Source organism: Erythranthe guttata, chromosome 11 (assembly GCF_056151865.1).
Source record: "Erythranthe guttata isolate IM_541 chromosome 11, IM_541, whole genome shotgun sequence".
Lineage (NCBI taxonomy): Eukaryota > Viridiplantae > Streptophyta > Magnoliopsida > Lamiales > Phrymaceae > Erythranthe > Erythranthe guttata.
In genome coordinates this window covers 8,498,827-8,524,159 of record NC_142543.1, presented here as the reverse complement: position 1 = coordinate 8,524,159, position 25,333 = coordinate 8,498,827, and the positions used below count along the sequence as shown (strand labels likewise).

The 25,333-nt window shown below is 34.4% G+C and overlaps 2 protein-coding genes across 2 annotated transcripts; one reads left to right on the top strand and one right to left on the bottom strand.

Moving 5' to 3' along the window:
• The first annotated feature begins 14,380 nt into the window (after positions 1 to 14,380).
• Positions 14,381 to 19,342, top strand: LOC148766936 (homeobox protein knotted-1-like LET12). Its single transcript, XM_088825476.1, has 7 exons — positions 14,381 to 14,404; positions 14,876 to 14,947; positions 18,352 to 18,472; positions 18,553 to 18,746; positions 18,846 to 18,977; positions 19,069 to 19,202; positions 19,313 to 19,342. Exons 2-7 carry the CDS (start codon positions 14,945 to 14,947, stop codon positions 19,314 to 19,316), a joined length of 588 nt encoding a protein of 195 aa, XP_088681602.1. The 5' UTR covers positions 14,381 to 14,404; positions 14,876 to 14,944; the 3' UTR covers positions 19,317 to 19,342.
• A 4,080-nt stretch (positions 19,343 to 23,422) lies between these two features.
• On the bottom strand, positions 23,423 to 24,650 carry LOC105965378 (uncharacterized). Its single transcript, XM_012989920.1, has 2 exons — positions 24,239 to 24,650; positions 23,423 to 23,430 (listed from the first exon to the last, which is right to left on the bottom strand). Exons 1-2 carry the CDS (start codon positions 24,648 to 24,650, stop codon positions 23,423 to 23,425), a joined length of 420 nt encoding a protein of 139 aa, XP_012845374.1.
• Between the last annotated feature and the right edge of the window lie 683 nt (positions 24,651 to 25,333).

The window sequence follows — 25,333 nt, the reverse complement described above, 5'->3', positions numbered from 1 at the left end:
ATCACATAAAACAAGCAATTTCATCATCAAACATTGATCATCTCTCATCATCATAAATCATAGATGCATTCGACTCAAGCATTTTTTTTTTATATTCCGGAAAAACGAGAAAAAACAATAAAAACGAATAAAACCTAATGCATGCAAACTAAAACAAATAAGCACAAAAATAACATGTTTTTCACCCCCAAACTTAAAATTTTCGTTGCCCTCAACGAATTTAGCACAAAGTTTAAGGATAGAAAACACCTGATTTAGTCGGAGTCGATGTGATCGGGGTGCTCCTCCCTCGCTCTCTCACACTCGTCCTCATTGGGCGGTGGTACTTTTCTTTCCCTTTCCCTTCCCTTTGGAAGATGATGCTTCGCTCGTGCGGCCTCGTTTGTTGGATGACATAGTTGAGAGAGAGGTTGGAATAGATTCGGTGAGAATTGGTTGACAATCAAACTCAAAATTTGGTTGGAGCAAATTGTCGAACACTTTGTGGGCCTGCCTTGAAAGAGTAGATTTTGAAGAATTTGGTTCGATTCTCTAGCTTCCATTTGTGTGTGGGAGTTTGAGAGAAGGAAAGAGGAGGGTTTAGGAAATAATTGGGGAGAAAATCTAATTTTTTAAAGTTAAAACGCCCCAAAAAATAGTCGGACGGCCGTCCCGGTTTTTGTGCTGATTTTCGGACGGCCGTCCGACATCTTCTGTTTCCCCACTGTTCACGGGACGGCCGTCCCATGTTTGTGCCTTATTTTAGGACGGCCGTTCCACAGGCAGTGATGCCGTTTGGAGCTTTCTGTTTCCCGGACGGCCGTCTGGGATTTTGCCTGCGATTTCGGACGGCCGTCTGGACCTCCTGACTATGTTTTCGACCCTGAAAATTAAAATTCAAATAAACTAATTAGAATGCATGCCTATGACGATAAAAACGAAACGAAAAATTAAAGAAAACTACGAAAACATAAAGCTCGGGTTGCCTCCCGAGAAGCGCTAAGTTTAAAGTCTTCAGCCGGACTTTGCTTGTTGAAATTTTTATGTCCAATCCAAAGCCTTGTAGATTGTGCATCCATCCATGAGCTTTTTCACTTCAATTGCAACCGATACAAGGATAGGATTGCAATATGTCAGGGTCCACCTTAGCTTGTAGTCTTTCTTAGTTGTAATCAATCGGTACGAAGCCAAGATGGGATCTTCATCACCCGCTCCCTCAAATCGGTACACAAAAATCTCACGTCCGCGTATAACCTCAACTTCAAACACATTCGTCTTCTCATCAACCTCTATTGATGCCTTCAAAGCCACGTCATGAACAACAATAATATCCTCAATTTGAATATTTGCACTAACCACATCCATCTCCTTCTTCTCTTGTTCCGAGACATCTTTGGAGTTGAGCTCGATTTCATTGTCTGATTCATCATCTTCAAGTGTCTTTGTAATATCTTTTTCCCTCTCATCGACACTATTTTCTAGGTCTAAAGGATTTTTCTCATCACAAGTTTCAGACGGATTTTCTTTGTTGCAACCATTCTCGATATTGTCTGAAATATGTTCAAGAGATCTCTTGAGCTTCATCTCTTCCAACATTATTTCCAATCTTCGGATAGATGCTTGAGTGGATTTCATAAATTCTTCAAGGACGGAGTTCAAATAACACTCCTGAACATTGGGTTCTCGTGGCGTGTTGGTGTATGTATTCCAATAACCGCCGTTGGTGTTATCTATGAAATTATTCGCTTTCAGTGCATACCAACATTGGTTAGTGTAATGATCTCCACCACATATTGAACAAAGTGACGGCATATCATAGGTATTTTGGAGGTATTCGCCAGACGGAAGCCATTCGTATCCCGTTTGAATTGTAACCTGACATGTAACCAAAGAAAAAAAAAATATATTAAAAAAAAAATAATTTGGGTGAATCGTGAAAATTGTTCAAATTTAGAGCTAGAATAAAATAAATAATTAAAATATTCCCCGGCAACGGCGCCAAAAACTTGTTGGCCGAAAACCTACACGCAAGTGCACGTATCGTACAAGTAATATAGTGGGACTAAAAGTCCGGATATCGAACCCACAGGGAATATTTAATTATCTAATCCTAGACGCTAAATTCTACCAATTGTTATCAAGCCCACCCTACACAGTCGAATTTTAGAGAGAATTAACTAAATTAAATTAAAAGCAAATTAAAACGACGAAGCAACAAAGCAAATTAAACACGAAGATTTATCAGAGTAAACGAGCCTAGGATTTTATTCTCCCCCCTATGTGATTATTATTCCCCCAATTCCTTCAATTATGCAATCAATTAACCCGGATTATTAACCTGAGATGCTAAAATAATCATAACCCGCTTTCGCCTGTATTACGATTCTAATACTCTAGATTCAATTACTATATTCCTATGCAATTAATTCTAGAACACAGCATTAAGCACAAATCTCAATAATGGCTACCTAAGAGATTAACTATATTCCTATGTTAATACCACAAAGGCTCTTCTACCACAGTTCTAATTATTAACCCGATCTTCCGATTCATGCGATTAACAATAACATAAAAGCACATAAGTTGATCAAGTTCATGCACTTAATAAAACATGTAGAAGAAATAATCCGGAATTAAAACTTGCATAAAATCATAGAATTGGGTTCATAAATCCCACATAGGGTTCCAAATAAAATCCTAGAAATAAAGACTTAGCTACTCGTAATTCTTATGATAAATAAATTAAAATAAATAAATTAAAATAAATAAATTAAATAAGAAAAACTATGCTTGAATCTTCGTTGATCTTTTTTGCTCTTGAATTTGCGTAAAAAGATTGATCCCCAAATTGTGTGCTTGGCTTGGTCTTATATAGGGTGAAGAACTTGGGGAATAAGGCAGTTTCCTTGTGCAATTAAAATCCCTTTACCGCGCAGCTTCGGAGTCTCGGACGGGGGTCCCACAATTTGCACTAAAACTGGGACGGGGGTCCGAGCTTAAATCTTCAGAATTTTGATATTTTCACTTTTGACCCATATTTTCGCCAAAATTGCAGTTTCGACCCCATACTTTTCCAATTCTTCAATTTGTACCTAAAATACAATAAATCAACTTTTTAAGCACCAATTATCGTTAAAACACACCAAAAGATCAAATAAAAAGATACGATAAAGTGTAAAAATATACACTTAACAGTAGCAACGAATGTGTTTAGTCACAAAGCCCAGTAGCACAGTGTTGCCACGTTTCAATTTTTTGGAACAAACATTTGCAGGCTTATTTTATGGTCCTAATGTGAAACACAGTGGCTAAGTCAGTTACTACGGTACTCAAGAATTTCTTTTGTGGTTTCGAGATGATCATTTCGCTGAAGTAAACCACAAAAAATAAATAAATGGATTCTGAATATCAAGCATAATTATGTCAAATTCCTCATGATACTCAAAACGGGGAGCTGTAATAATCACATGCAAACCTCAAGATTGATGACAAGGATGAACGGAAGCTTTTTTTCCTGCGGCACTCTGCAATTAGAAATGACATTAGAGAGAAAACGCTATAGTATATAGACGCAGTCAAACCAATTAGAAAATATCATCTATGGCTACGTGATAGTGTTCACGAAACCCATCCGTCATTCAACCAAAGATTACGAATTGTTTGTAGCAAAGAACATATTGTAGAGGAATATTGGATAATGATAGGATTTTGTGGTCGCATCAAACGTTGCAAAGTCGTACTAGCATTACCTGAACAAGGTTTTTAGGATGCAATGCAACCTTTGAGACACATTCTTCCACCTTGAACCAGTCAACTGCTATGAGTTTGAGAAGAGGTTCTCCACCTTTGACCTGAAAAGGGATCAAGTAATACAATATTTTGATCAAATTAGATTGCTTACTTAGAGTTTGGAACTCAAGTAATAATGGAACTCTCGACTAGAGTGGAAACCCAGAATTATTGAAATTTATTCAGAAAGTGGATTGAAAAACAAGAATCACTTATTTCTAAAATTTGATGCAGGATAACAGAACTACAGCGTTTAAAAAATTAAAAAATAAAAAATAAAATTGCCTCTAATAAACGTACCTTCATGCTATCTCTCAGGTATGTCTTCCCTCTAATCATGAATCCAGAACCCTCCGGAGACGACCAGCAATTCTTATCAGCTTCATCCATTGCTCTCCTCATGGACCCATTAAACTGACTCAAATCGAGATTTATAGGAGGTATGTTTGTATCTAACTCATTCGAGTCTGGTGCTGTATCAGATGAATAAAAAGAATCTTTTTAGAATAATCTAAAGGATTCTTAACTAACAGAGATAAATATAGCTGCCTTCAAAATGAGAGAACTGGAGAGAAAAGTACCTGAAGTGCGTTTTAGTGTTAAACTTGCTATGGCCCATGATATATTCTTCAGCTTCATCTTCTTTTCCTGACGAATAAAACAAAAGTTAACAAAAAGTCGTGCATAATTTTAGAAGTAAATAACTCAGACAATGAGCGTAAACCTTAGGAACTTCTTTTCCATTCTCACTATCTTGATTCTTCTATTTGATTTGCAAGTATGCTCAACTCCATATCATGTGCTCGAGTGGCCAACTCTTCAAAATTTTTAGGTTGAATTACTTGAAGGATATATCGGAGTCCCCATTGCATTCCTTGGATGCACAGTTCAATAGCTGATGTCTCAGACAGTCGATCCTTGCAATTGAGACTCAAATTTCTCCAACGTTTGATGTAGTCGATGACAGGTTCCGTCTTCCATTGGTGGGAATTGGTGAGCTCAATCATGCTGACTGTTCTTCGAGTGCTGTAAAAGCGGTTGAGAAATTCTTCCTCTAAGTGCTTCCAACTATCGATGGAGTTTGCCCCCAAATCAATGTACCAATCAAACGCGTTGTCTTTGAGCGATCGGACGAATTGCTTAACGAGGTGATCTCCGTACGTCCCGGCATCATTGCAAGTCTCGACGAAGTGTGCCACATGTTGCTTGGGGTTGCCTTTGCCGTCAAATTGTTGAAACTTTGGAGGTATATAGCCCATTGGCATCCTTAGATCATCAATCCTTTGCGTGTATGGCTTGACATAGGTTGATGGAGACTTCGAGCTTCCTTCCAACTTGTCTTTGATGGTTCCACTGATCAGTGTCATCACTTGATCTACATGAATCATCCCTTCTGGAGAAACTTGAAGTTCTTGAGCTGGAGCCTTCTCGTTTTCAACTGGTTGTTGCTTTGTGGATGTCTCGACTTCGTCTTGAACCTCTATCTGATTCTCCATAGCTTGACTAGCATCGGCTTTGTCCATCTTGTTGATCAACCCGGCAATTTGAGAATCTCGTTGTTGAACATGCTTTGTGAGTCCCTCAATGGCCTTTGTCAAACTTGCTATTTGCTCCTCCATGGTTGTAGCGTTTGTTGTCATGACGGATGCCACCTCTGAGTAGCTTGATGTTGAACGAGGAGTGGGCTGTGAAATCTCTCGTTTTGAACCTTCCACGTCTGCGCTTGTGTTGACAAGAGGTGGTAAGCCTTTCTGAATGGTTTGAGGCGTCGAGTTAGTCTCGGAGGATGCTTGCAGCTTCTTAGCCATACTCCTTGTACCTAAGCCCACACTTGATGAATCCGAAGTAGCAATCTTCATTGTGAACGTAAGAGCAGTCACTGCAACACTTCGAGGATCTTCGAGAGAGAGATGAGATGAGAGGTAGAGATGTCCCCACCGGGTGTGCCAAAATTTGTAACAACAAATTCTTATCTGCGATTTAGACAAACAAGAAAAACTTGCACAAAAATAATTTATTGAATTAAAATAAAATATTGCGGGTTACAAACTCTAATTTAATCCTCTGATTCTTCTCTCTAGAACGATATGTGTTTGACTTTGAATTTCGGAGACGGGTCGTTGACTTGGTCTTCTCCGGATTTGATTTGGATTTGAATAACGTCTTCCGAGGGTCTTGCGGCTTGAATCTCGGATCGAAACGCTGAACTTTGACGGGTTTTGACTTGAAGATCTTGAAGTTCTTGATGAATTTGACCCTTCAATCTTTCTTCGATCTTGATTTGTTGAAGAACGCTCTCGATTTGATGAAGAACGCCTTGAATTTGATGAAGAACGACTTGATTGATGAAGAACGACTTGAATATTGTTGAGAGAATTTTCTCCTACGGTTTTTCTTCTTCTTGAGTTGTGTCTTGAATTGTGTAGGGAGGGTCCCTATTTATAGTGGTAGAATAAGAGTCCTACATGAAGTCTTCTTGATGACGTGGCGCGATTTGATTGGCTCTCTTTAAATTAATATTTATCTCTTATAACTTGGAAGAGAAGAAACAATCCTATTGGTCAATAATTAATTGATAATTATCTCCATGACTTATTTTTCAAGATAAATTATAATCTTGGGATTCAATTTAATATAATATAAATTATATTAAATTTACATGTCTACAAATGCCCCCTCGAGACTTGTTCACGGACAATGCGTCTTGGAGTGAATGAGTCTCGATAATTGCTTAACTTCAATTGCAGCTTGATCTAGCAAAGCACATACATCTTTTGAAATCGTGACTGGACTTAGAGAGATTCTATGTTTCCTACGTACCCTATAAAGGGATCAAGTCATAACTTAGTTCAAAATATATCCTTTTGAGGGATGTCGTGCACAGTTTATACTCATGTGGACATGGAGAAACATTTGCAGTTTAAGCTCGTACTGAAGGAGCATTTGACTTGAATTTATAGATAGTTTATGCTCGTATCAAGGAGGCTTGACTTGATTTGGACATATAGATAGTTTATGCTCGTATCGAGGAGCCTTGACTTGATTTGGATATGTAGATAGTTTATGCTCGTATCAAGGAGTCTTGACTTGATTTGGATATGTAGATAGTTTATGCTCGTATCAAGGAGCCTTGATTTGACTTGGATATGTAGATAGTTTATGCTCGTATCAAGGAGCCTTGACTTGATTTGGATATATAGACCTTTTAAACTCGTGTCAAGGAGTGCTTCATATGATATGGACATGTAGACCTTTTAAACTCGTGTCAAGGAGTACTTCATTTAATTTGGACATATAGACCTTTTAAACTCGTGTCAAGGAGTACTTTATTTGATTTTGACTTGTAGACCTTTTAAACTCGTGTCAAGGAGTGCTTGATTTGATTTGAATTTGTAGACTTTTTAAACTCGTGTCAAGGAGTGTTTCATTTGATTTGGACCTGTAGACCTTTTAAACTCGTGTCAAGGAGTGCTTTATTTGATTTGACTTGTCATATTGCATAGGGTGTTGCTTCTTCAAAAGACTTGCCCCCATCCTCAGGATTTTCTTGTTCTTCTTCAAGATGCACTTCTTTGAGCTGGTACGGCTTTTGGAATGGTGATTCTTCTATTTGATTTGCAAGTATGCTCAACTCCATATCATGTGCTCGAGTGGCCAACTCTTCAAAATTTTTAGGTTGAATTACTTGAAGGATATATCGGAGTCCCCATTGCATTCCTTGGATGCACAGTTCAATAGCTGATGTCTCAGACAGTCGATCCTTGCAATTGAGACTCAAATTTCTCCAACGTTTGATGTAGTCGATGACAGGTTCCGTCTTCCATTGGTGGGAATTGGTGAGCTCAATCATGCTGACTGTTCTTCGAGTGCTGTAAAAGCGGTTGAGAAATTCTTCCTCTAAGTGCTTCCAACTGTCGATGGAGTTTGCCCCCAAATCAATGTACCAATCAAACGCGTTGTCTTTGAGCGATCGGACGAATTGCTTAACGAGGTGATCTCCGTACGTCCCGGCATCATTGCAAGTCTCGACGAAGTGTGCCACATGTTGCTTGGGGTTGCCTTTGCCGTCAAATTGTTGAAACTTTGGAGGTATATAGCCCATTGGCATCCTTAGATCATCAATCCTTTGCGTGTATGGCTTGACATAGGTTGATGGAGACTTCGAGCTTCCTTCCAACTTGTCTTTGATGGTTCCACTGATCAGTGTCATCACTTGATCTACATGAATCATCCCTTCTGGAGAAACTTGAAGTTCTTGAGCTGGAGCCTTCTCGTTTTCAACTGGTTGTTGCTTTGTGGATGTCTCGACTTCGTCTTGAACCTCTATCTGATTCTCCATAGCTTGACTAGCATCGGCTTTGTCCATCTTGTTGATCAACCCGGCAATTTGAGAATCTCGTTGTTGAACATGCTTTGTGAGTCCCTCAATGGCCTTTGTCAAACTTGCAATTTGCTCCTCCATGGTTGTAGCGTTTGTTGTCATGACGGATGCCACCTCTGAGTAGCTTGATGTTGAACGAGGCGTGGGCTGTGAAATCTCTCGTTTTGAACCTTCCACGTCTGCGCTTGTGTTGACAAGAGGTGGTAAGCCTTTCTGAATGGTTTGAGGCGTCGAGTTAGTCTCGGAGGATGCTTGCAGCTTCTTAGCCATACTCCTTGTACCTAAGCCCACACTTGATGAATCCGAAGTAGCAATCTTCATTGTGAACGTAAGAGCAGTCACTGCAACACTTCGAGGATCTTCGAGAGAGAGATGAGATGAGAGGTAGAGATGTCCCCACCGGGTGTGCCAAATTTTGTAACAACAAATTCTTATCTGCGATTTAGACAAACAAGAAAAAGTTGCACAAAAATAATTTATTGAATTAAAATAAAATATTGCGGGTTACAAACTCTAATTTAATCCTCTGATTCTTCTCTCTAGAACGATATGTGTTTGACTTTGAATTTCGGAGACGGGTCGTTGACTTGGTCTTCTCCGGATTTGATTTGGATTTGAATAACGTCTTCCGAGGGTCTTGCGGCTTGAATCTCGGATCGAAACGCTGAACTTTGACGGGTTTTGACTTGAAGATCTTGAAGTTCTTGATGAATTTGACCCTTCAATCTTTCTTCGATCTTGATTTGTTGAAGAACGCCCTCGATTTGATGAAGAACGCCTTGAATTTGATGAAGAACGACTTGATTGATGAAGAACGACTTGAATATTGTTGAGAGAATTTTCTCCTACGGTTTTTCTTCTTCTTGAGTTGTGTCTTGAATTGTGTAGGGATGGTCCGTATTTATAGTGGTAGAATAAGAGTCCTACATGAAGTCTTCTTGATGACGTGGCGCGATTTGATTGGCTCTCTTTAAATTAATATTTATCTCTTATAACTTGGAAGAGAAGAAACAATCCTATTGGTCAATAATTAATTGATAATAATTTCCATGACTTATTTTTCAAGATAAATTATAATCTTGGGATTCAATTTAATATAATATAAATTATATTAAATTTACATGTCTACACAAACATTAACTCAAAATGAAAAGGCATGAAAAACTTAGTAAGAGATTAATTATTAAACGCAGGATATTGTGGTGGGAGTAAATTTAGTATTTAACAGGAAGCCATATTGTGGCCCATATCATTCCCACCTTCAGAAATCTTAATGCCCGAGAAATTATAAGTGTATACTTCTTAGATTTAATCACTGAAATAAAGCAAACCTTCTCCACCTAAAACTGGAACATGTAAAAGTTGTACTGTAGTTCGTGTTTTTAATAAAAATATAAATACTGAAGCTTAGTCCACAACACTATATATATATAATTAAAAATTGTACAATTTCAAATTTATTTTTTGAATGTAAATTTTGGTGTTACATTATTTTGCTTGATCTTGAGTTGGCACATAGTTCCAAAGAAAAATAAATAAAACAAATCTTCATATTTTTTCTTGAATTTGCATAAGTGATTTCTCTTCGTAACATAAAGTTATATATTATTGTAATATTTATTATTCTTCCTCTTCGAAGTAAACAACTTTTGTTGACACTCCTATTTGCAAATTCTAGCATTGTCATTTATTTTATCGATTTGCATTATTTAGTGAAAATAATTTTATGCGATCAATTATTTATATTTATATTTTGTTTTTATTTAACATGGTGATTTATCTGAAGACTAAATTAGAAACAATTAGAGAGAAAATCGATTATACCCTCTCTGTGCAAAAATCGTTATGAATACACTTCAAATGCATATACGCGTATATTACAACAATAACAAAATGAACTTATATTAGACATACATTTACAATTGAGATGGTATTACTTATTAGTCTTTATTGAAATTCCTTCACTACATGGACTGTAAATATTTTTTTCAAGTTTTTCTTTAACTAATAGAAAATTAATTTTATGAATAAATAATTAGATGAGTCTACTTCAAAAATAATTACCCAAAAAAAAAAAGATTATGAAAGTATGATTAAATGCAAGTAATAATTGAACTGAGCCTTCAATTATTGACTCAATGTAAGAATTTCACTCAATCCTATAAGACCTTCTTGAATGGTAGTCACGTGAAAATTTTTAATTTGTTTACGCAATATTTTTTTATGTCCCTATTTACATGAAATTTCAATTAGTCCTATAGGACCTTCTTCTTCCCCTATATACGCTCTTAGGTAGCCACTTAAATGGTAGTTTTATGAAATCCTCTCTAAGTGAAAGGTGTTCTTTTTGTACCCTTGAATCAAACAAAACACCATCCTGTCGGTTACTATATATATTCATGTTCATGCTAGCTAATTAATTTATATTTGCTAATTGGTTTGTATTTACCGAATTATTTTACAAACTTAATTCCAAAGGGTATTTTGTCCATAAAAAATAGAAGAACCCCCTCTCGATATTCTCACTTTTATAAAACTAAAAAAAATTATAGGGAAGTTGATGCCAATAAAATAACCTAAAGAGATTAAACAAGTACTGTAGATAGTAGCAACATAGAAATTAAAAGTCAAATTCAACTTGCATAATGCAATTTATTATATCCAAGTCTTTTATTTTAAAATAGACTATGGAATTCAAAATTCATGTGCCCAGCAACATCAGAAACCAGTAATATAAATGGTAGCAAAATAGAAATTAAAAGTCGAATCCAACTTACAGTATGAAATTTATTATCATCCCAACGTTCTATTTATAATCTTCAACTAAATTTAATCCATTCGACCAAATGCAGTATATAATTTAGAAAAGTCTAGTACAAAGTGATAGTGCATATCGATGATGTAAAATAACTTTTTGAATGAGATACATTTGTCCAAATTTACATTAGATGATAATAGAAGATGAAATTATATGTTCTACTTTAACATGCATGAAGATATTTATCAATTAGCGAGCGGAGATCTAAATACAATAGTTTAATAATTATTATTATATCAACTGAATATAAACGAATGGAGCAAGAGGAAATAATGTTGCATCATTCTCCTTTTTATATATTTATTTGCTGACTGTCCAAATTCTTATTAATTCCTAAACAAAGTCGGTTACTTTTATTCATGTCTGTATAATAATAATTTGTATTTATAGTATCATTTAAAATATAATAATACCCTTAATATATCTCTTTTTATTGGATAAAAATCATCGAAAAATGATGCTATAAATTTAATCAATTAAAAAGTCGATGTAATATATTTAAAATTTAAATATTATATTTCCTCGATAAAAAAGTCGATGTTTATTTTTACCCTTGATGTGTCCTTAAGCTATTGGTTGTTTTGGAGGGTATTTTTAGGACAACCAAAAAATGGAAGAAACCACCCTACTATTCCCACTTTTATAAGTAGTATAGATATATAAAAAGTAACTAATTGAGAATCAGAACATACTCATCCTCCATGTTCAGCTTGCTTCTCACACTAACACCTCTTGAAAGCTCGTACTCTACCTACAATTGCATGATAAACATGAAGATATGAAAGCAATAAAAGGTAGTCAAATGAACTGCTTTGTGTTGGATCGGTTTAATAATATAGAGTGAAAACACGCAGCGGAATAACTTAAAATAGAGAGGAGGAGTAGTGGAGAGGAGATAAAAATATATTACTCACTCAATCAACACGAATATATAAACTCACTCAAGAACTCTCTAACGATGGATTTGGGATAGGTCTTCCAAAGAATCCGCAGTTCCTTATTTTTCTCTCTAACGATGGATTTTAGAAGAGACCGAATGGTTGCGTTTCTTTGGGGACCACGACCCTTTATATAACTGTAGAGTCCAGTTATATTATAATTGTGATTCAACCCCATCAATAAATCACAACTAAGCCCTAATTGTCTCTACACATTAGGCCCATAATTATAGTTTAATACCCATAAGTCCAACCCAATAATCTTTATTAGATCACAATTAATTTGGACTTTCTTTTAGATAGCCATACACATTTATGTCACATATGTGAGCCCACATAATTATTGAAATAATTCCAACAATCTCCCACTTGGGCCACATATGTTATATACCTTATAAATGTGTACACCTTATGAGCTCAAATATTGCTATCATATAAAAAGGCATTCCTTACAATCTCGTCCATTTACCATATAATAAAGGACTAAAGAGGCTTTCGTCACATTGATCGTGTCTAAACCCAACAGTAATCACGTATACCAATATAGCCAAACGACATAGATCAAATTATGGTGTGTAGCATGGAAATTACATATAATGTGATCTTAACATGCCTATTTCCAACTGGTCCTACTTTAAACTATATTGAGACCAAACCTTAACATAATTGTACAAAGCGCAACCAAATACTTTGTTTCTGCAGAAAACTAAATACACAACTTTGTGTCCAAACATATCATAGAGCTACCAAAATGTATTCATATATACACATACATAGAAACTCCCACTGAACCATAATATCCTTAAATGATATAACACCTACATGAGCAATGCTCATGAAATACCTTGTGTGTCAATCCTTTAGTAAGCGGATCCGCATTTGTGGAGTTTATCTTAAAATGCTCTATGTATTGTTCACTCTGTACCCTTCACAACTAAGAACTTTACAAGCTCTTGTTGTTGTTCAAAATTATAGCTGTTAAATATTGTCATCATATAACTTTAATACAAAACAAAATGTGCAGCCTAGTGACAAAAGTTTATAGCTATATTCTAAAATAAGATGCAAAAAATTACCATAAATTCTCAACCATCGTGAAAAGAGCTTAACGTGTTTGTTGAACACACATGTCAAAATAGCTCAATCACTTAGGTTTACATTAACCAAAATGGATCTATACTTTATACGCATCATAAAAATCAAAATCATGAATAAACCACCGATCTCCCAAAATATCTGATTTTGATAAATGAGCATATGTATATAACTTACATTCCCTATAATTACTGTATAACCCATTTGGCTGCTTTGCTAAATGATCCACTTCATAGGGTTATTCAGATATCTGCCTATCTTTATGCACACCTTAACCAAATGCGTACATTCTTTTATTTAAAATATTTATTGGGCATTGAATTGAGACTAAACAAGTCTCCTTTGTTGTGAGATTATCTCCCACTGTTCCTTGAGCATGTATAATCATTAACTTTATTTATCTCAAACTACATATGAGATAATTAGCTTAGGATTGTAACATCATTAACGGAAATTTTAATTTCATTAATGGACTATTTTAGTTTGCAATCAATATCCTTCAAATCTTTAAAATTTTATGGTTACACTTTATTGTTCCACAATTATTACTATTTGAGAAACATATTCCTTGTGTCCATAAATCTCTTAATAGAGTCGATATGAGTGAAATATTTAATGACTAAACGTACCATATATCTTCCAATATTGCCCATTTGAATTATATTTGGTCTCAATTATTTGTAACCAAATTCACATCTTATGGCAATTTGATAAGATCTTAATGTCTTGTCATTCTAAATTTCAACTCATCTTTAATGCTTTATTATTTTAAGGTTGTTGAGTTTGCTCTTTAAGTAACAATTATCAAGACTTGATTTGGGAATTGTTCAACATTGTCTTATCAAATCTCCAAATCTACTTTTCAAACAATGACAAGTATAAAGACATGTACATTGTCAAAAGCAGTATTAGGAATCGAATTGACTTATCTTTAAAGACAATGTCTATAATCTAAATTTATCCCCTCAAACTCAACATCCTTAAAATATTTTAAATTTCCCCTTTTAAAACATAACATATTGCAGCACTTAATGTTTCTCCTAAATATACCTTAGTGAAGAACAATGACTTATCATATTTTTCTCTCTAACGATGGATTTTAGAAGAGACGGAATAGTTGCGTTTCTTTGGGGACCACGACCCTTTATATAACTGTAGAGTCCAGTTATATTATAATTGTGATTCAGCCCCATCAATAAATCACAACTAAGCCCTAATTGTCTCTACACATTAGGCCCATAATTATAGTTTAATACCCATAAGTCCAACCCAATAATCTTTATTAGATCATAATTAATTTGGACTTTCTTTTAGATAGCCATACACATTTACGTCACATATGTGAGCCCACATAATTATTGAAATAATTCCAACATTGACGCCCAGCTGGCGCAGTCGCAGCAGGTTGTCACGGCCCGCGAGTTTTGACCCAACCCCTTGCCGATTTCCCTTGAGTTGGGGATGTTAAAGAATCCAAAAATTAGCCCAAGTAGGGTTAGGCCCAAGTTGGCCCAATTGTATAGTGGTAGGTAGAGCCATTTTTGGTAGGTAGAGGTAGGTGGTGGTAGGTAGAGACATTTAAGGGATTGTTTCACTCCCAACCGTTAGATCATATCGATCTCCACCGTCCATTGATGAGGTGGTCTTGTATAAATAAAGGTAGGGACCTCATTTGTAATCATCCAACACATATTCAAGAAATCCAACAATAAAGTATTCTTCTACCAACTCTCTTGTCTTCTTACTTTCTTTCTTCGTTTTCCATCACTTAAGTATTCGCAACACAATTCGGGAGAGGCTGACTTAGCTATCGCGAGGGGCGAGAAGGAGCTAAGGCCGCACGGTTCTTTGTTGAGGGAACAAGTCCGTGACAAGGTGGTGGCTAAGTACTCCGTTCTCGGACAAGGTCAACACCCCCTCGACGATAAAGACCTCGACCATTTCATGGTACTACACCAAACCTAATATTTTTTTAATCTTGAATTAATATTTGTTACTCTGTAGTTCAAGAAATATTGGAATTTAATTTCCATATATCAAGATGAAATTAATTAATGATGGTAATTAATTAGTGCTCGAATTCTGGTGTTGAATGATGTTTTGTTTAATTTCAAGGGTTTATTAGGGATAACCCCTTGTTCATATTTTCTAATGAGGTGGATCCAATTTTTTTTCCCCTTTTTGAGATAGATCCAATTTTGCCAACTTGGCAAATATATTATATAATTTTCCTTTAATACCCCTGTTTTATTTTTTAAAAGGCATTTATTTCCTTTACTACGTGATTTGAGATTTGCTGATACGTTGCCTAAAATCACGGAATAAAATTACGTGAGATCATTGGCCGTTATATCAAATCGTGTACAATATTTTTCGAAGGTTCTCTTCAGCGTTCCAGCGGTTCTTTATCATCTTTGAAGATTTCTGCACCGTCGTTGAAATAGGATCGAATTTGAGCTTTCGTTGTTGGACGTTGTTAACCGGGTATGAATGCGTTATTCGTTTTTATTTTTCGCTCAATGTCTAGGATTGTCGATTACGGTGGTTAGAAATTTTAAGGGTTGTGTTGATACTTGATTCTATGAAGTAGAACGTTTTTTAACAAAATTACGTCGTCATATATACATCGTTATTTTTGGCGGATGATGTTTGTTTGGAAGAGGATTGACAGAGTTAGAAGAGGATGCTTCACGCAGATCGGACCAGAGTTGTTTTATATGAGCTTCGTAGTTGGTTTATGCAATAATCGGAATAATTGTCCGCTGTGGTCGAGTTCATGTTTTTGATCTCGATCGATAGTTGGTTTATTTGTTTATAATAGCCGATTTAAGTGTGCTGGGTAGTACATTAAAATATAGTTCGTAGTCTTTTTTAAATTAGCGTATGGATTTTGCATTTTAAGTTTATTTTTGATGATATTAATGTATTGTCATTCAAATGTATTTGCAGTCTATTTAATCATTTTTTAGTATTCTGCATTTTTTATTTTGTTTCATGATTTTAGGTTTTTTCGATGGCGAATTTCGTAAGTATTTTGTTGAGGTTTGGTGGGTTGGTTGCTATAAAGAGGTGTTTACGATGTAATGGCTCGGTAACTTCGATTAAGTTTTAAACCGTTGTAATACAGTAGTATACTATTATGAATATCGTATGATACTACCATTATCATTTTATTATACTATTATGAGATTATTAATGTACTAGAGTTTTTTAACTCGACATATTGATTTTATTGTGTTATGATGTGTTTTATGTATTTTATCAAAACCCTAGATTGAAATTATGAGATTATTAATGTACTATTTTATTGGTTATGTTGGAATACTTTACGTTGGTGTTGTTCTCAATGTTCTTGTCATTTCAGTGGTATATTGTTTGTAACACAATTCATATCACTACTATAATCGTAATATACTATCATAGCAGATCAATGTACTATATTGAAATTATTAATATACTATGTGGTTGAATAATACGGGATCCATAGTCGATTAACGAGATCCATAGTCGAATTAGATGAATAAGATAGTCTAATACATGATATAAGGAAAATTAGCCTAATTGATTAGTATTTCAAACAAACATATTATTCAGTTTCCATATATATTATTATTTTTTCATATATATCATTATTTACCCTAATCGTTTTCATATAATAAGGAAAATTACCCTGATTGATTAGTATTTCAAACAAACATATTATTCAGTTTCCATATATATTATTATTCTTTCCAATAGTCATTTAACTAAACCCATAGTCGAATTAGATACATGGGATAGTCTATTAAAAGATATGAGATAGTCTATTAATTTTAAAACACAAATCCGCCGCCGTCACTTCTCAAATCTAGGGTTTTGATGATTCTTCGGCCCATAGTCGATTAACGAGATCCATAGTAAAATTATATCAGTGGGATAGTCTACTAAATGATATGGGATAGTATATTAATACAGATGTAATTCGACTATGCATCTCGTTAATCAACTATGGGCCGAAGAATTATCAAAACCCTAGATTTGAGTAATCCTATATTCGAGTAACCCTAGATTGGAGCAGTGACGGCGACGGCGACGGCGACGGCCAACGACGATATCACTTCTGGTGGATGTCCTGCCCATCAATTGTTGCAATATCACTGATTTAGTGCTCGAATGCGGTATGCGATTATAACAGATCTGCAAATACACAAACGTGATAGTCGATTTAGCCAAAACATATCAACAAATCGATGGATGATAGCGATTCAGCGAGGGGCGACGACGTACCTACGGCAGCTTGCTCGGAGTGCACGAAAATCGTCGTTTCACGGCAGTGCAGACGTCTTCCCCTTTCAATCGGCCGCACCGGGAAGTTGTTTTGGGAGTTTTTGCAGTTTATTCGATAGTGGGGTTTGGGATGATAGTGATTTAACGGAAAAATAGGAAGGGATTTGATTTTATTTCAAAAGGTAAAGTAACGGGTTTTGTGGGATTTGATTGAGGGTAATTATGTAATTAGAAAAAGTTTGATGATGTGTATAATTGGATTTAGGCCCAAGATGCTCAAATTGGCCCATCTAGAGGAAAAATCCAATTAACATTCTTAATTACATTCAACTTGTCCCACATTGGTTTCTAACAAGAAAACCACATCAAACTACACCTATAAATATGTGTTATCATACACATAACAAGGTAAGCACTATTTAGGCAATTAATTAATATTATTTGCTTATATTGTGATAGTTTTCTGACTTGAGCGTCGGAGGACAATCGCCGGGCCACCCCCGGCGTGTCACCTAGTGTTTTCAACTGTTTTGTAGGTTAACGAGTGGAGCGATCCCTTCGACTACCTGAGCAGCATCATTTGGGTTGTTATCAAAATGGCAAATATAAATTTGGGTCTACCCCTATTATTTGAATGTTTAAGGGGGTTATATCTAATAGACCCTAATTTCAATTAACTTGCTTGCAACTTGTCCGATTAATATAGCGGTTCTCGTAAAAAATCTGAATTTTGCCGATTTATGCGCTTAAGTGAGGTCACTGTTTGGATTTAGAGTGGGAATACAAATATCAACGACTAATCGGAATTCATCGAATGAGGATAGGAGAGAATAAGTTAGGACAGAGGATGATAACATAATCGAAATCAAACCAAGACAAATAGTTGGCAAATCGAATCTGTTACGGGACGGTATATCTGTTTATCCCATCAAATTTAGGAATTGTGTTGTTTATCGGTACACTAATAATTCGAACTCCCAATTTTTTTTTTTTTTTGTAGTGCTTTCAAGAAACTCTTTCTTGATGTAGTAGCCCCACTTACGGCTCGTTTTTTGGTTGTTTTTAGAAGTTCTTGTCTGACGCAGACGCATTATGTTTTATTACTGTCCTCGTTCAAAGAACAACTGCAACAACACGTCCGAGTTCATGCAATGGAAGCAGTCATGGCTTGTTGGGAGCTCGAGCAATCGTTACAAAGCTTAACAGGTTAAATATTATTATTTATTATTCGAGCAAGAATTTGTCGACCCATTTGTCTAAATATTTTTTCGGACAATTCTTGACAGGTGTAGCACCGGGTGAAGGTACAGGCGCAACGATGTCCGATGATGACGAGGACCAAGCAGACAGTGAAACGAACCTGTTCGATGAAAGTCTCGACGGAGGAGACAACATGGGATTTGGTCCCTTAGTACCCACTGAAACCGAGAGGTCTTTGATGGAACGAGTCAGGCTAGAACTCAAACACGAGCTTAAACAGGTCAGTGCATAAAAAAAAAAAAAAAACCCGGATAAATTTCGATTAAAGATGCTATTTTTACAGCTTCGTATCTAATCAAGAATTGGGTTCTTTAATTAGGGTTATAAGGAGAAGATTGTGGATATCAGAGAAGAGATATTACGAAAAAGACGAGCGGGGAAACTACCTGGAGATACTACTTCTGTCTTGAAATCTTGGTGGCAATCGCATTCGAAGTGGCCTTATCCAACCGTAAGCGTTTTCGCTCGGTTATACTTTGGTCAATATGAAAAAAAAGGTTGTCTTTAATTTCTAAAATTATATTTTTAATTATATATAATAGGAGGAAGATAAGGCGAGGCTCGTGCAAGAAACAGGGTTGCAACTGAAACAGATAAACAATTGGTTCATTAATCAAAGGAAAAGGAATTGGCATAGCAATCCTTCTTCGTCTACTCCGAAAAGCAAGCGCAAAAGGTTGGTCTTTTTTTTTTTTCTTTTTTTTTTAATCTTTAATTGTTTATAATAAAATCGAAAACTCGTGCACGAATGGCTATTTGATTTTGGGGGGTGAAATAGTGGTGCAGGTGACAAAACGGGAAATGAACGTTTTGCATGAAGAAAAAGGGTGTCGGATTCGATCGAATATACGGGTGAAGAATGGGACAACGAGATAGAAGATTATCAGTGTTAGCTGCTTTTAAGGTAGTCCTTAAAATTGGCTGGGGGCTTTGTTGAGTAAGAATATTTAGTTAGAAGCCAATTTAAAGGGACTTAATATATGATTTGGACAACTTGAAAACATATCAAAAGCTACTGTAATATTTTTAATTCTGGTGTTAATTAAATGTCAACATGAGTATATGAGCAAGATCCAATTAGTAGGGTTTTTTTTTTAATAATTTTATTTTATTTGTAGTTTGTATGGGTTGAGGCAACAGTTTTTTTTGTCTGTTTTGTGTAAAATTTGTCTTACTATGAGTTTTATTAATTAGGTAAAATATTACTAATGTCACAATTAATCTTATATATAAAAGAAAGAAACGCTAGGGCAACCCTAAGAAACCCTAATGTCATATTTGTAATTTTTTTTCAATTTTTATCAAATTTTTATCTCCTTAATATTATTTTAAATATTATTTTAAACATTATTTTTGAATTTTATCATATTTGTATCCCCTAAATATTATTTTAAATATTATTTTTTATTTTTATCAGATTTTTGTCTCCTAAATATTATTTTTTATTTTTATCAAATTTTTATCTCCTAAATATTATTATAAATAATATTTTTTTAATTTTATCAAATTTATATCTCCTAAGTCCTAACTATAATTTTAAATATAATTTTCAACTTTTAGCAGATTTTTATCTCCTAAATATTATTTTCGAATTTTATCAAATTTATATCTCCTAAATAATATTTTAAATATTTTTTTCGAGTTTTATCATGCTTTTATTAGTTTTTTATCTCCTAAATATTATTTTCGTTTTAAATATTTTTTTTCGAGTTTTATCATGTTTTTATTAGTTTTTTATCTCCTAAATATTATTTTCGTTTTTTATCAGATTATTGTCTCCTAAATATTATTTTTGATTTTTATCAAATTTTTATCTCCTAAATATTATTTTAAATAATAATTTTGATTTTAATCATATTTTATCTCCTAAATATTATTCTAATTATTATTTTCATATTTTATCAACTTTTATCTCATTAACATTATTAGAAATATTATTTTCGATTTTTTATCAAATTTTTATCTCCTAACTATTATTTTAAATTTTATTTTTGATTTTTATCTCCTAAATATTATTTTTTGATTTTTTTATCAAATTTTTATCTCCGAAATATTATTTTAAATATTATTATCGATTTTCATCAAATTCTCCTAGATATTATTTCTAATAATCTGATTTTCAATTTTTACAGAAAAGGGTAAATAAATCTGATTTTCATCCCTAGCGGATTTTGTGACATCGTTTTACAGAATGTCTGCAACATTTGAATTTTATTTCTTCCCTACCTAAGGCTTCTTCTTTTGGTAACCCGACTTTAGATTTTGTTTCTTATCTTCTTCTTCATCCTATTGCATGTGTGGCAATTAGTTTACATCTTTTTCCATCATGGCTTATAGGTAATTTCATTTTGTTAAATTATGTGTTTCATTAATTTATACCAAAGTTTTCAAATTTTATGTATAACAATTATTTCATTTTATATGTTATTGGACATGTTATTGAAAGGGATGATTTGAGAAAATTAACCAAAAATGGGCGGAGCCACAAGCTATTGGAAGTCGACCTTCAAGACTTATTGTTTGTATGCGATATTTAATTTATTGTTTATATTTATTTTTGTTTCTTAATTTTCCAATTGTTAATTCCAGTGGCATAACAACCTTAAAATGAGGCAGTGGAGAAGGGCTTAGTTCCGATGCAAGATGTATAGATGGCCTTTTACGATGGTATGTTGTCGATAGTTTAGTTTTGATTATGTTAACTTAGTTATTAAATCTAATTACTTTTAAACTCAACATGGAAGACACATAATTGATAATTTTTTTCCTGGTTCAAATTTTCAATCTACTGGTATTAGCTGATTCAATTCATTTGGAAAATTATTCAACAGTAAAGTTATGTCCTTTTTTTTTGTGTGTAGTATACTTAATAATGTTCCAGTATAATAGAATTTTGATCATACGATATATCAAACGTTTGTTTGTATTCTTACAACATCAAAAGAATGCAATTTGTTGTCCCGTGCATCGCACGGATACAATTACTAGTGCAATTAATACGTAACTCTCCATCTTCTTACAATTATTTTAGTATCATTCATATGTTCAAAATTGTTAAAATACTTGAAAATGGTGTTATGGTTAATTTAATCTGTGTATTTATTTTTTCGTAGAGGTCCCCCATTTATAATGATTTGTCGTGTGTTTTTTATAGTGATCTAAGCCCAATAAAAAATAAGAAACACAAAAAACAAGATTGATTTAAAAAAAAATACATTCACGTGTTAGAATTAATTAATTTATGTGTTTTTCATCTCAGTGAATAACGCGAGGAATAAGAAGAAACACCACAAATAAGATTTGGCAACGGCAAATGCACGAAAAAGATCATTTATTTACCGGTTTTCCATCTCGATAGCACCGAGCGAAAAATAGAGAAACACCAAACAACAAACAGTATTACTCTCATGCCTAAATAAAATAGTTTTGCTTAATAGTTTGAATATAATCCAGAAAATAAAATTAAATAAAGATAAGTAAATTACATAATTACCAAATTGGCCAAGCATGCCACGTGTCACATATATACATATGCTAAAAGAAAATGTCAACAATGGTTGCAATGAATAAATCATTTATGTTGATTTATATGCCTATAGAAATCAATTAACCTAAGTTGTAACTGTTAAGTTGTGGAAACAGTATTCAGTTACAACTATAATTCTTGTGTTAACACAGTTATAAACTACTTAAAGCAAATAAATGAACACAAGGAATTAATGTGGTTCAGACACAAATGTGCCCTACATCCACGTGGACCTGCAAACACGATTTCACTAGTTCAGATTTACAGTGTACATTAATAGGACTTATTAAAAACACTAAAGACTCCCTCTTTATGTAATATGCGGTTCTTGTACACAACTCGAACTTCGTGTTTCTTCCAACAGCAGCTCCACCCGCGTGCCTTGAACTTTCTTCAAGCCTGAACTCCCTTCAGAAAACGCGGCTGATCTCCCTTGAGATCTATACAGCAAATCTGTATATGTTGGCACAGTGCAACGATGGCACAGTCCTGCTCCGCAGAACGCCTTGGCAAAACTTCGATGCTATGAAGAGGTTTTTCTCCCAAATAATGCCCACGGTTCTTGTATGTCTTGGAGTCTTATATAGCCACAAAAATAAGCCCTAAGACCTAACTTGAACCCCAAGAAATCTATTTAACTAGGTAATAGAATCCTAGTTGATTTCTACTTCTATTCTAGATAAGTACAAAAGATACCTAACTAGAATAAAATACATGGAAATAAATCTAAGTCCTAATAGAAGTATTATAAGAATAGGACTCTAATAAATTCCAAAATAAATATGGAAAACAAATCTTTGCCAATCTTTTAATTCCAAAACTTGGCGGATTTCCTCGATCTTCAATAGTCGGAAATATGGCGCCAACAATTTCCTCAAACAATATCATATGATTAATTTTCTTCACTAATTAATAAAATTAAATAAATAATTAATTAATAAGAAAAACCGGGCTTCCTTTGATGATCATTGATAAGGCCGGCCAGTACGAGCAGGGTTCGCCGGAACGGCGCCGGAACGGCCGGAACGGCCGTCCCGGAACGGGAACGGTGCCCGCCGTTCCGGAATCCCTAACAAAACCGTTCTGCCCTCCCCGACGCAGCGGACCACCGTTACGGCCGAGACTTAGCCGGGAAACGGCACCGAAACGGTTCCGGAACGGCGGGAACGGCTCCGGAACGGAAAAATAATAATAAAAAAAATAATAATTGGGAAGAACGAGACCCTTGACGGAAGAAAAACTGAAAAAAAAAAGAAGAAAAAAGAAAATTGGGAACCGATAATTGGTAAAAGAAGAGTGTAAATTATTTTTTTAAATTAAAAAAAGAATTTAAATTAATAAAAGAGACCCCACTAATCCCTATAATCCCTCTAATTTCCTATTAATAGGAGAAAGTAACAATAACTAAAACATGACTATAATTTATGTATTTAAGGAAAGAAAAATAGCAATCATACATATATTTTTTTTTACCGAAAATAACAACTATGATTCTTAAAAAATGGAAAATAAATATCAAAATAGAAATAATAAATAAATATAGAAACTTCTAATATATATAATATTAAAATTTTATTTAACTTTTTTTGTTTTCAATATTCTGTTACTTAAATATAATTATTTTAATTTGAAATTAATTCATCACATAATATGTTTTACTACAGATAAATATAAATATGTGTTTTTATTTTTGTTTTTAATTTGACAGCTTTGAACCAGCTCGGCATTCTACGTGGTATTGATATTGCATGTATTTTATAATGTTAATGCAAGGTTGTAGTAATATTTTTTTTTTATAATTTTTAATAATTTTAGCATATTATTGTATTGTAATGTTGGTATTAAAAATATATTTGAAATAAATATTTTTTTCGAGTTTTATCATGTTTTTATTAGTTTTTTATCTCCTAAATATTATTTTCGTTTTAAATATTTTTTTTCGAGTTTTATCATGTTTTTATTAGTTTTTTATCTCCTAAATATTATTTTCGTTTTTTATCAGATTATTGTCTCCTAAATATTATTTTCGATTTTTATCAAATTTTTATCTCCTAAATATTATTTTAAATAATAATTTTGATTTTAATCATATTTTATCTCCTAAATATTATTCTAATTATTATTCTAATTATTATTTTCATATTTTATCAACTTTTGTCTCGACGAAAAGCTGTGCAACAAATTGCCCTCCTCTTCTTCTCCGCCGCCGTGATCTTCACTATTATCACCGCCGGAAAAGTTGAGGGCGTAGCTCTCCGGCGAGTACTGAAACTGCGCGTTCTGCTGCGTGCTGTTCACGTGTTTCTTGGGACTGCAGAACTTGCCGATTCTCCTGACGAAATTCTTCCACTTGGGCCCCGCCACCATCTCCGACAGCTCCTTCAGTTTCTTCAATTTCTCCACCAGCCACGGCGACCCGCCGCCGGTGCCCCTTTCTCGCAGCAGAGAGCTGCGGCTCCCGCCGAAACTGAACCGCCGGAAACAGTCGCATCCGCCGCCTGCATATTCTTCGGCGCCTTCGTTTTCCCGCTCGGTGATGGGCGAGTAAGGTGCGGTGCTGGTGAAGACTGGTGGTGGGTTTTCTTGAGGCCTGGCCATTGTTCGTTAAGAGAGAGAAACTAGAGAGAGAGAAAATGGTACTCTGTATTTGAAATTGGGAACGTAATTAAGATTTTATAAATGTGTGTATAACCGTGTCTCTTGTGCGTGTTGTGTGTGTGTGCAGAAAAATCAAAGGTGGCGAGTGGTAAGGAAACATCACGACAACATAAGCAACTATATATGACTTCTTCCATTCGAGGATATATATATATATATATATATATATATATATATATATATATATATATATATATATATATATATATATATATATATACTAGTGTAGAGCACCGCGCAATGCGCGGTGCCGGGTGCCTCGAGGGAATACAAGAACTTATCGTATTATGTATTTTCGACATACTTTCATATATCGATTTTTAGGCTGCATTTTTTTATCTTTCTTTTACGATTAGGTAAAATTTGTGTCAAATGTGGCGATGGGAAGTGACCATTTGAAGCTGTACAGAGGGTGTTGTGGGGTCCAACTCCCTTAGAAACAAGAGAATTTGCTGGTGCACAAATGATTGTCACAAAATACAAACTCGTTTCTGTGTTAACGAAAGCTGATTAATCAGGAGTTAATTGTTCTTCCTTCTGTTAAAGGCTATCTGAATGACGGCGCGTGCGATGCGAAATAGGTACATAATATAGTGAACAAAAATCGTAAAAATTGATCGATT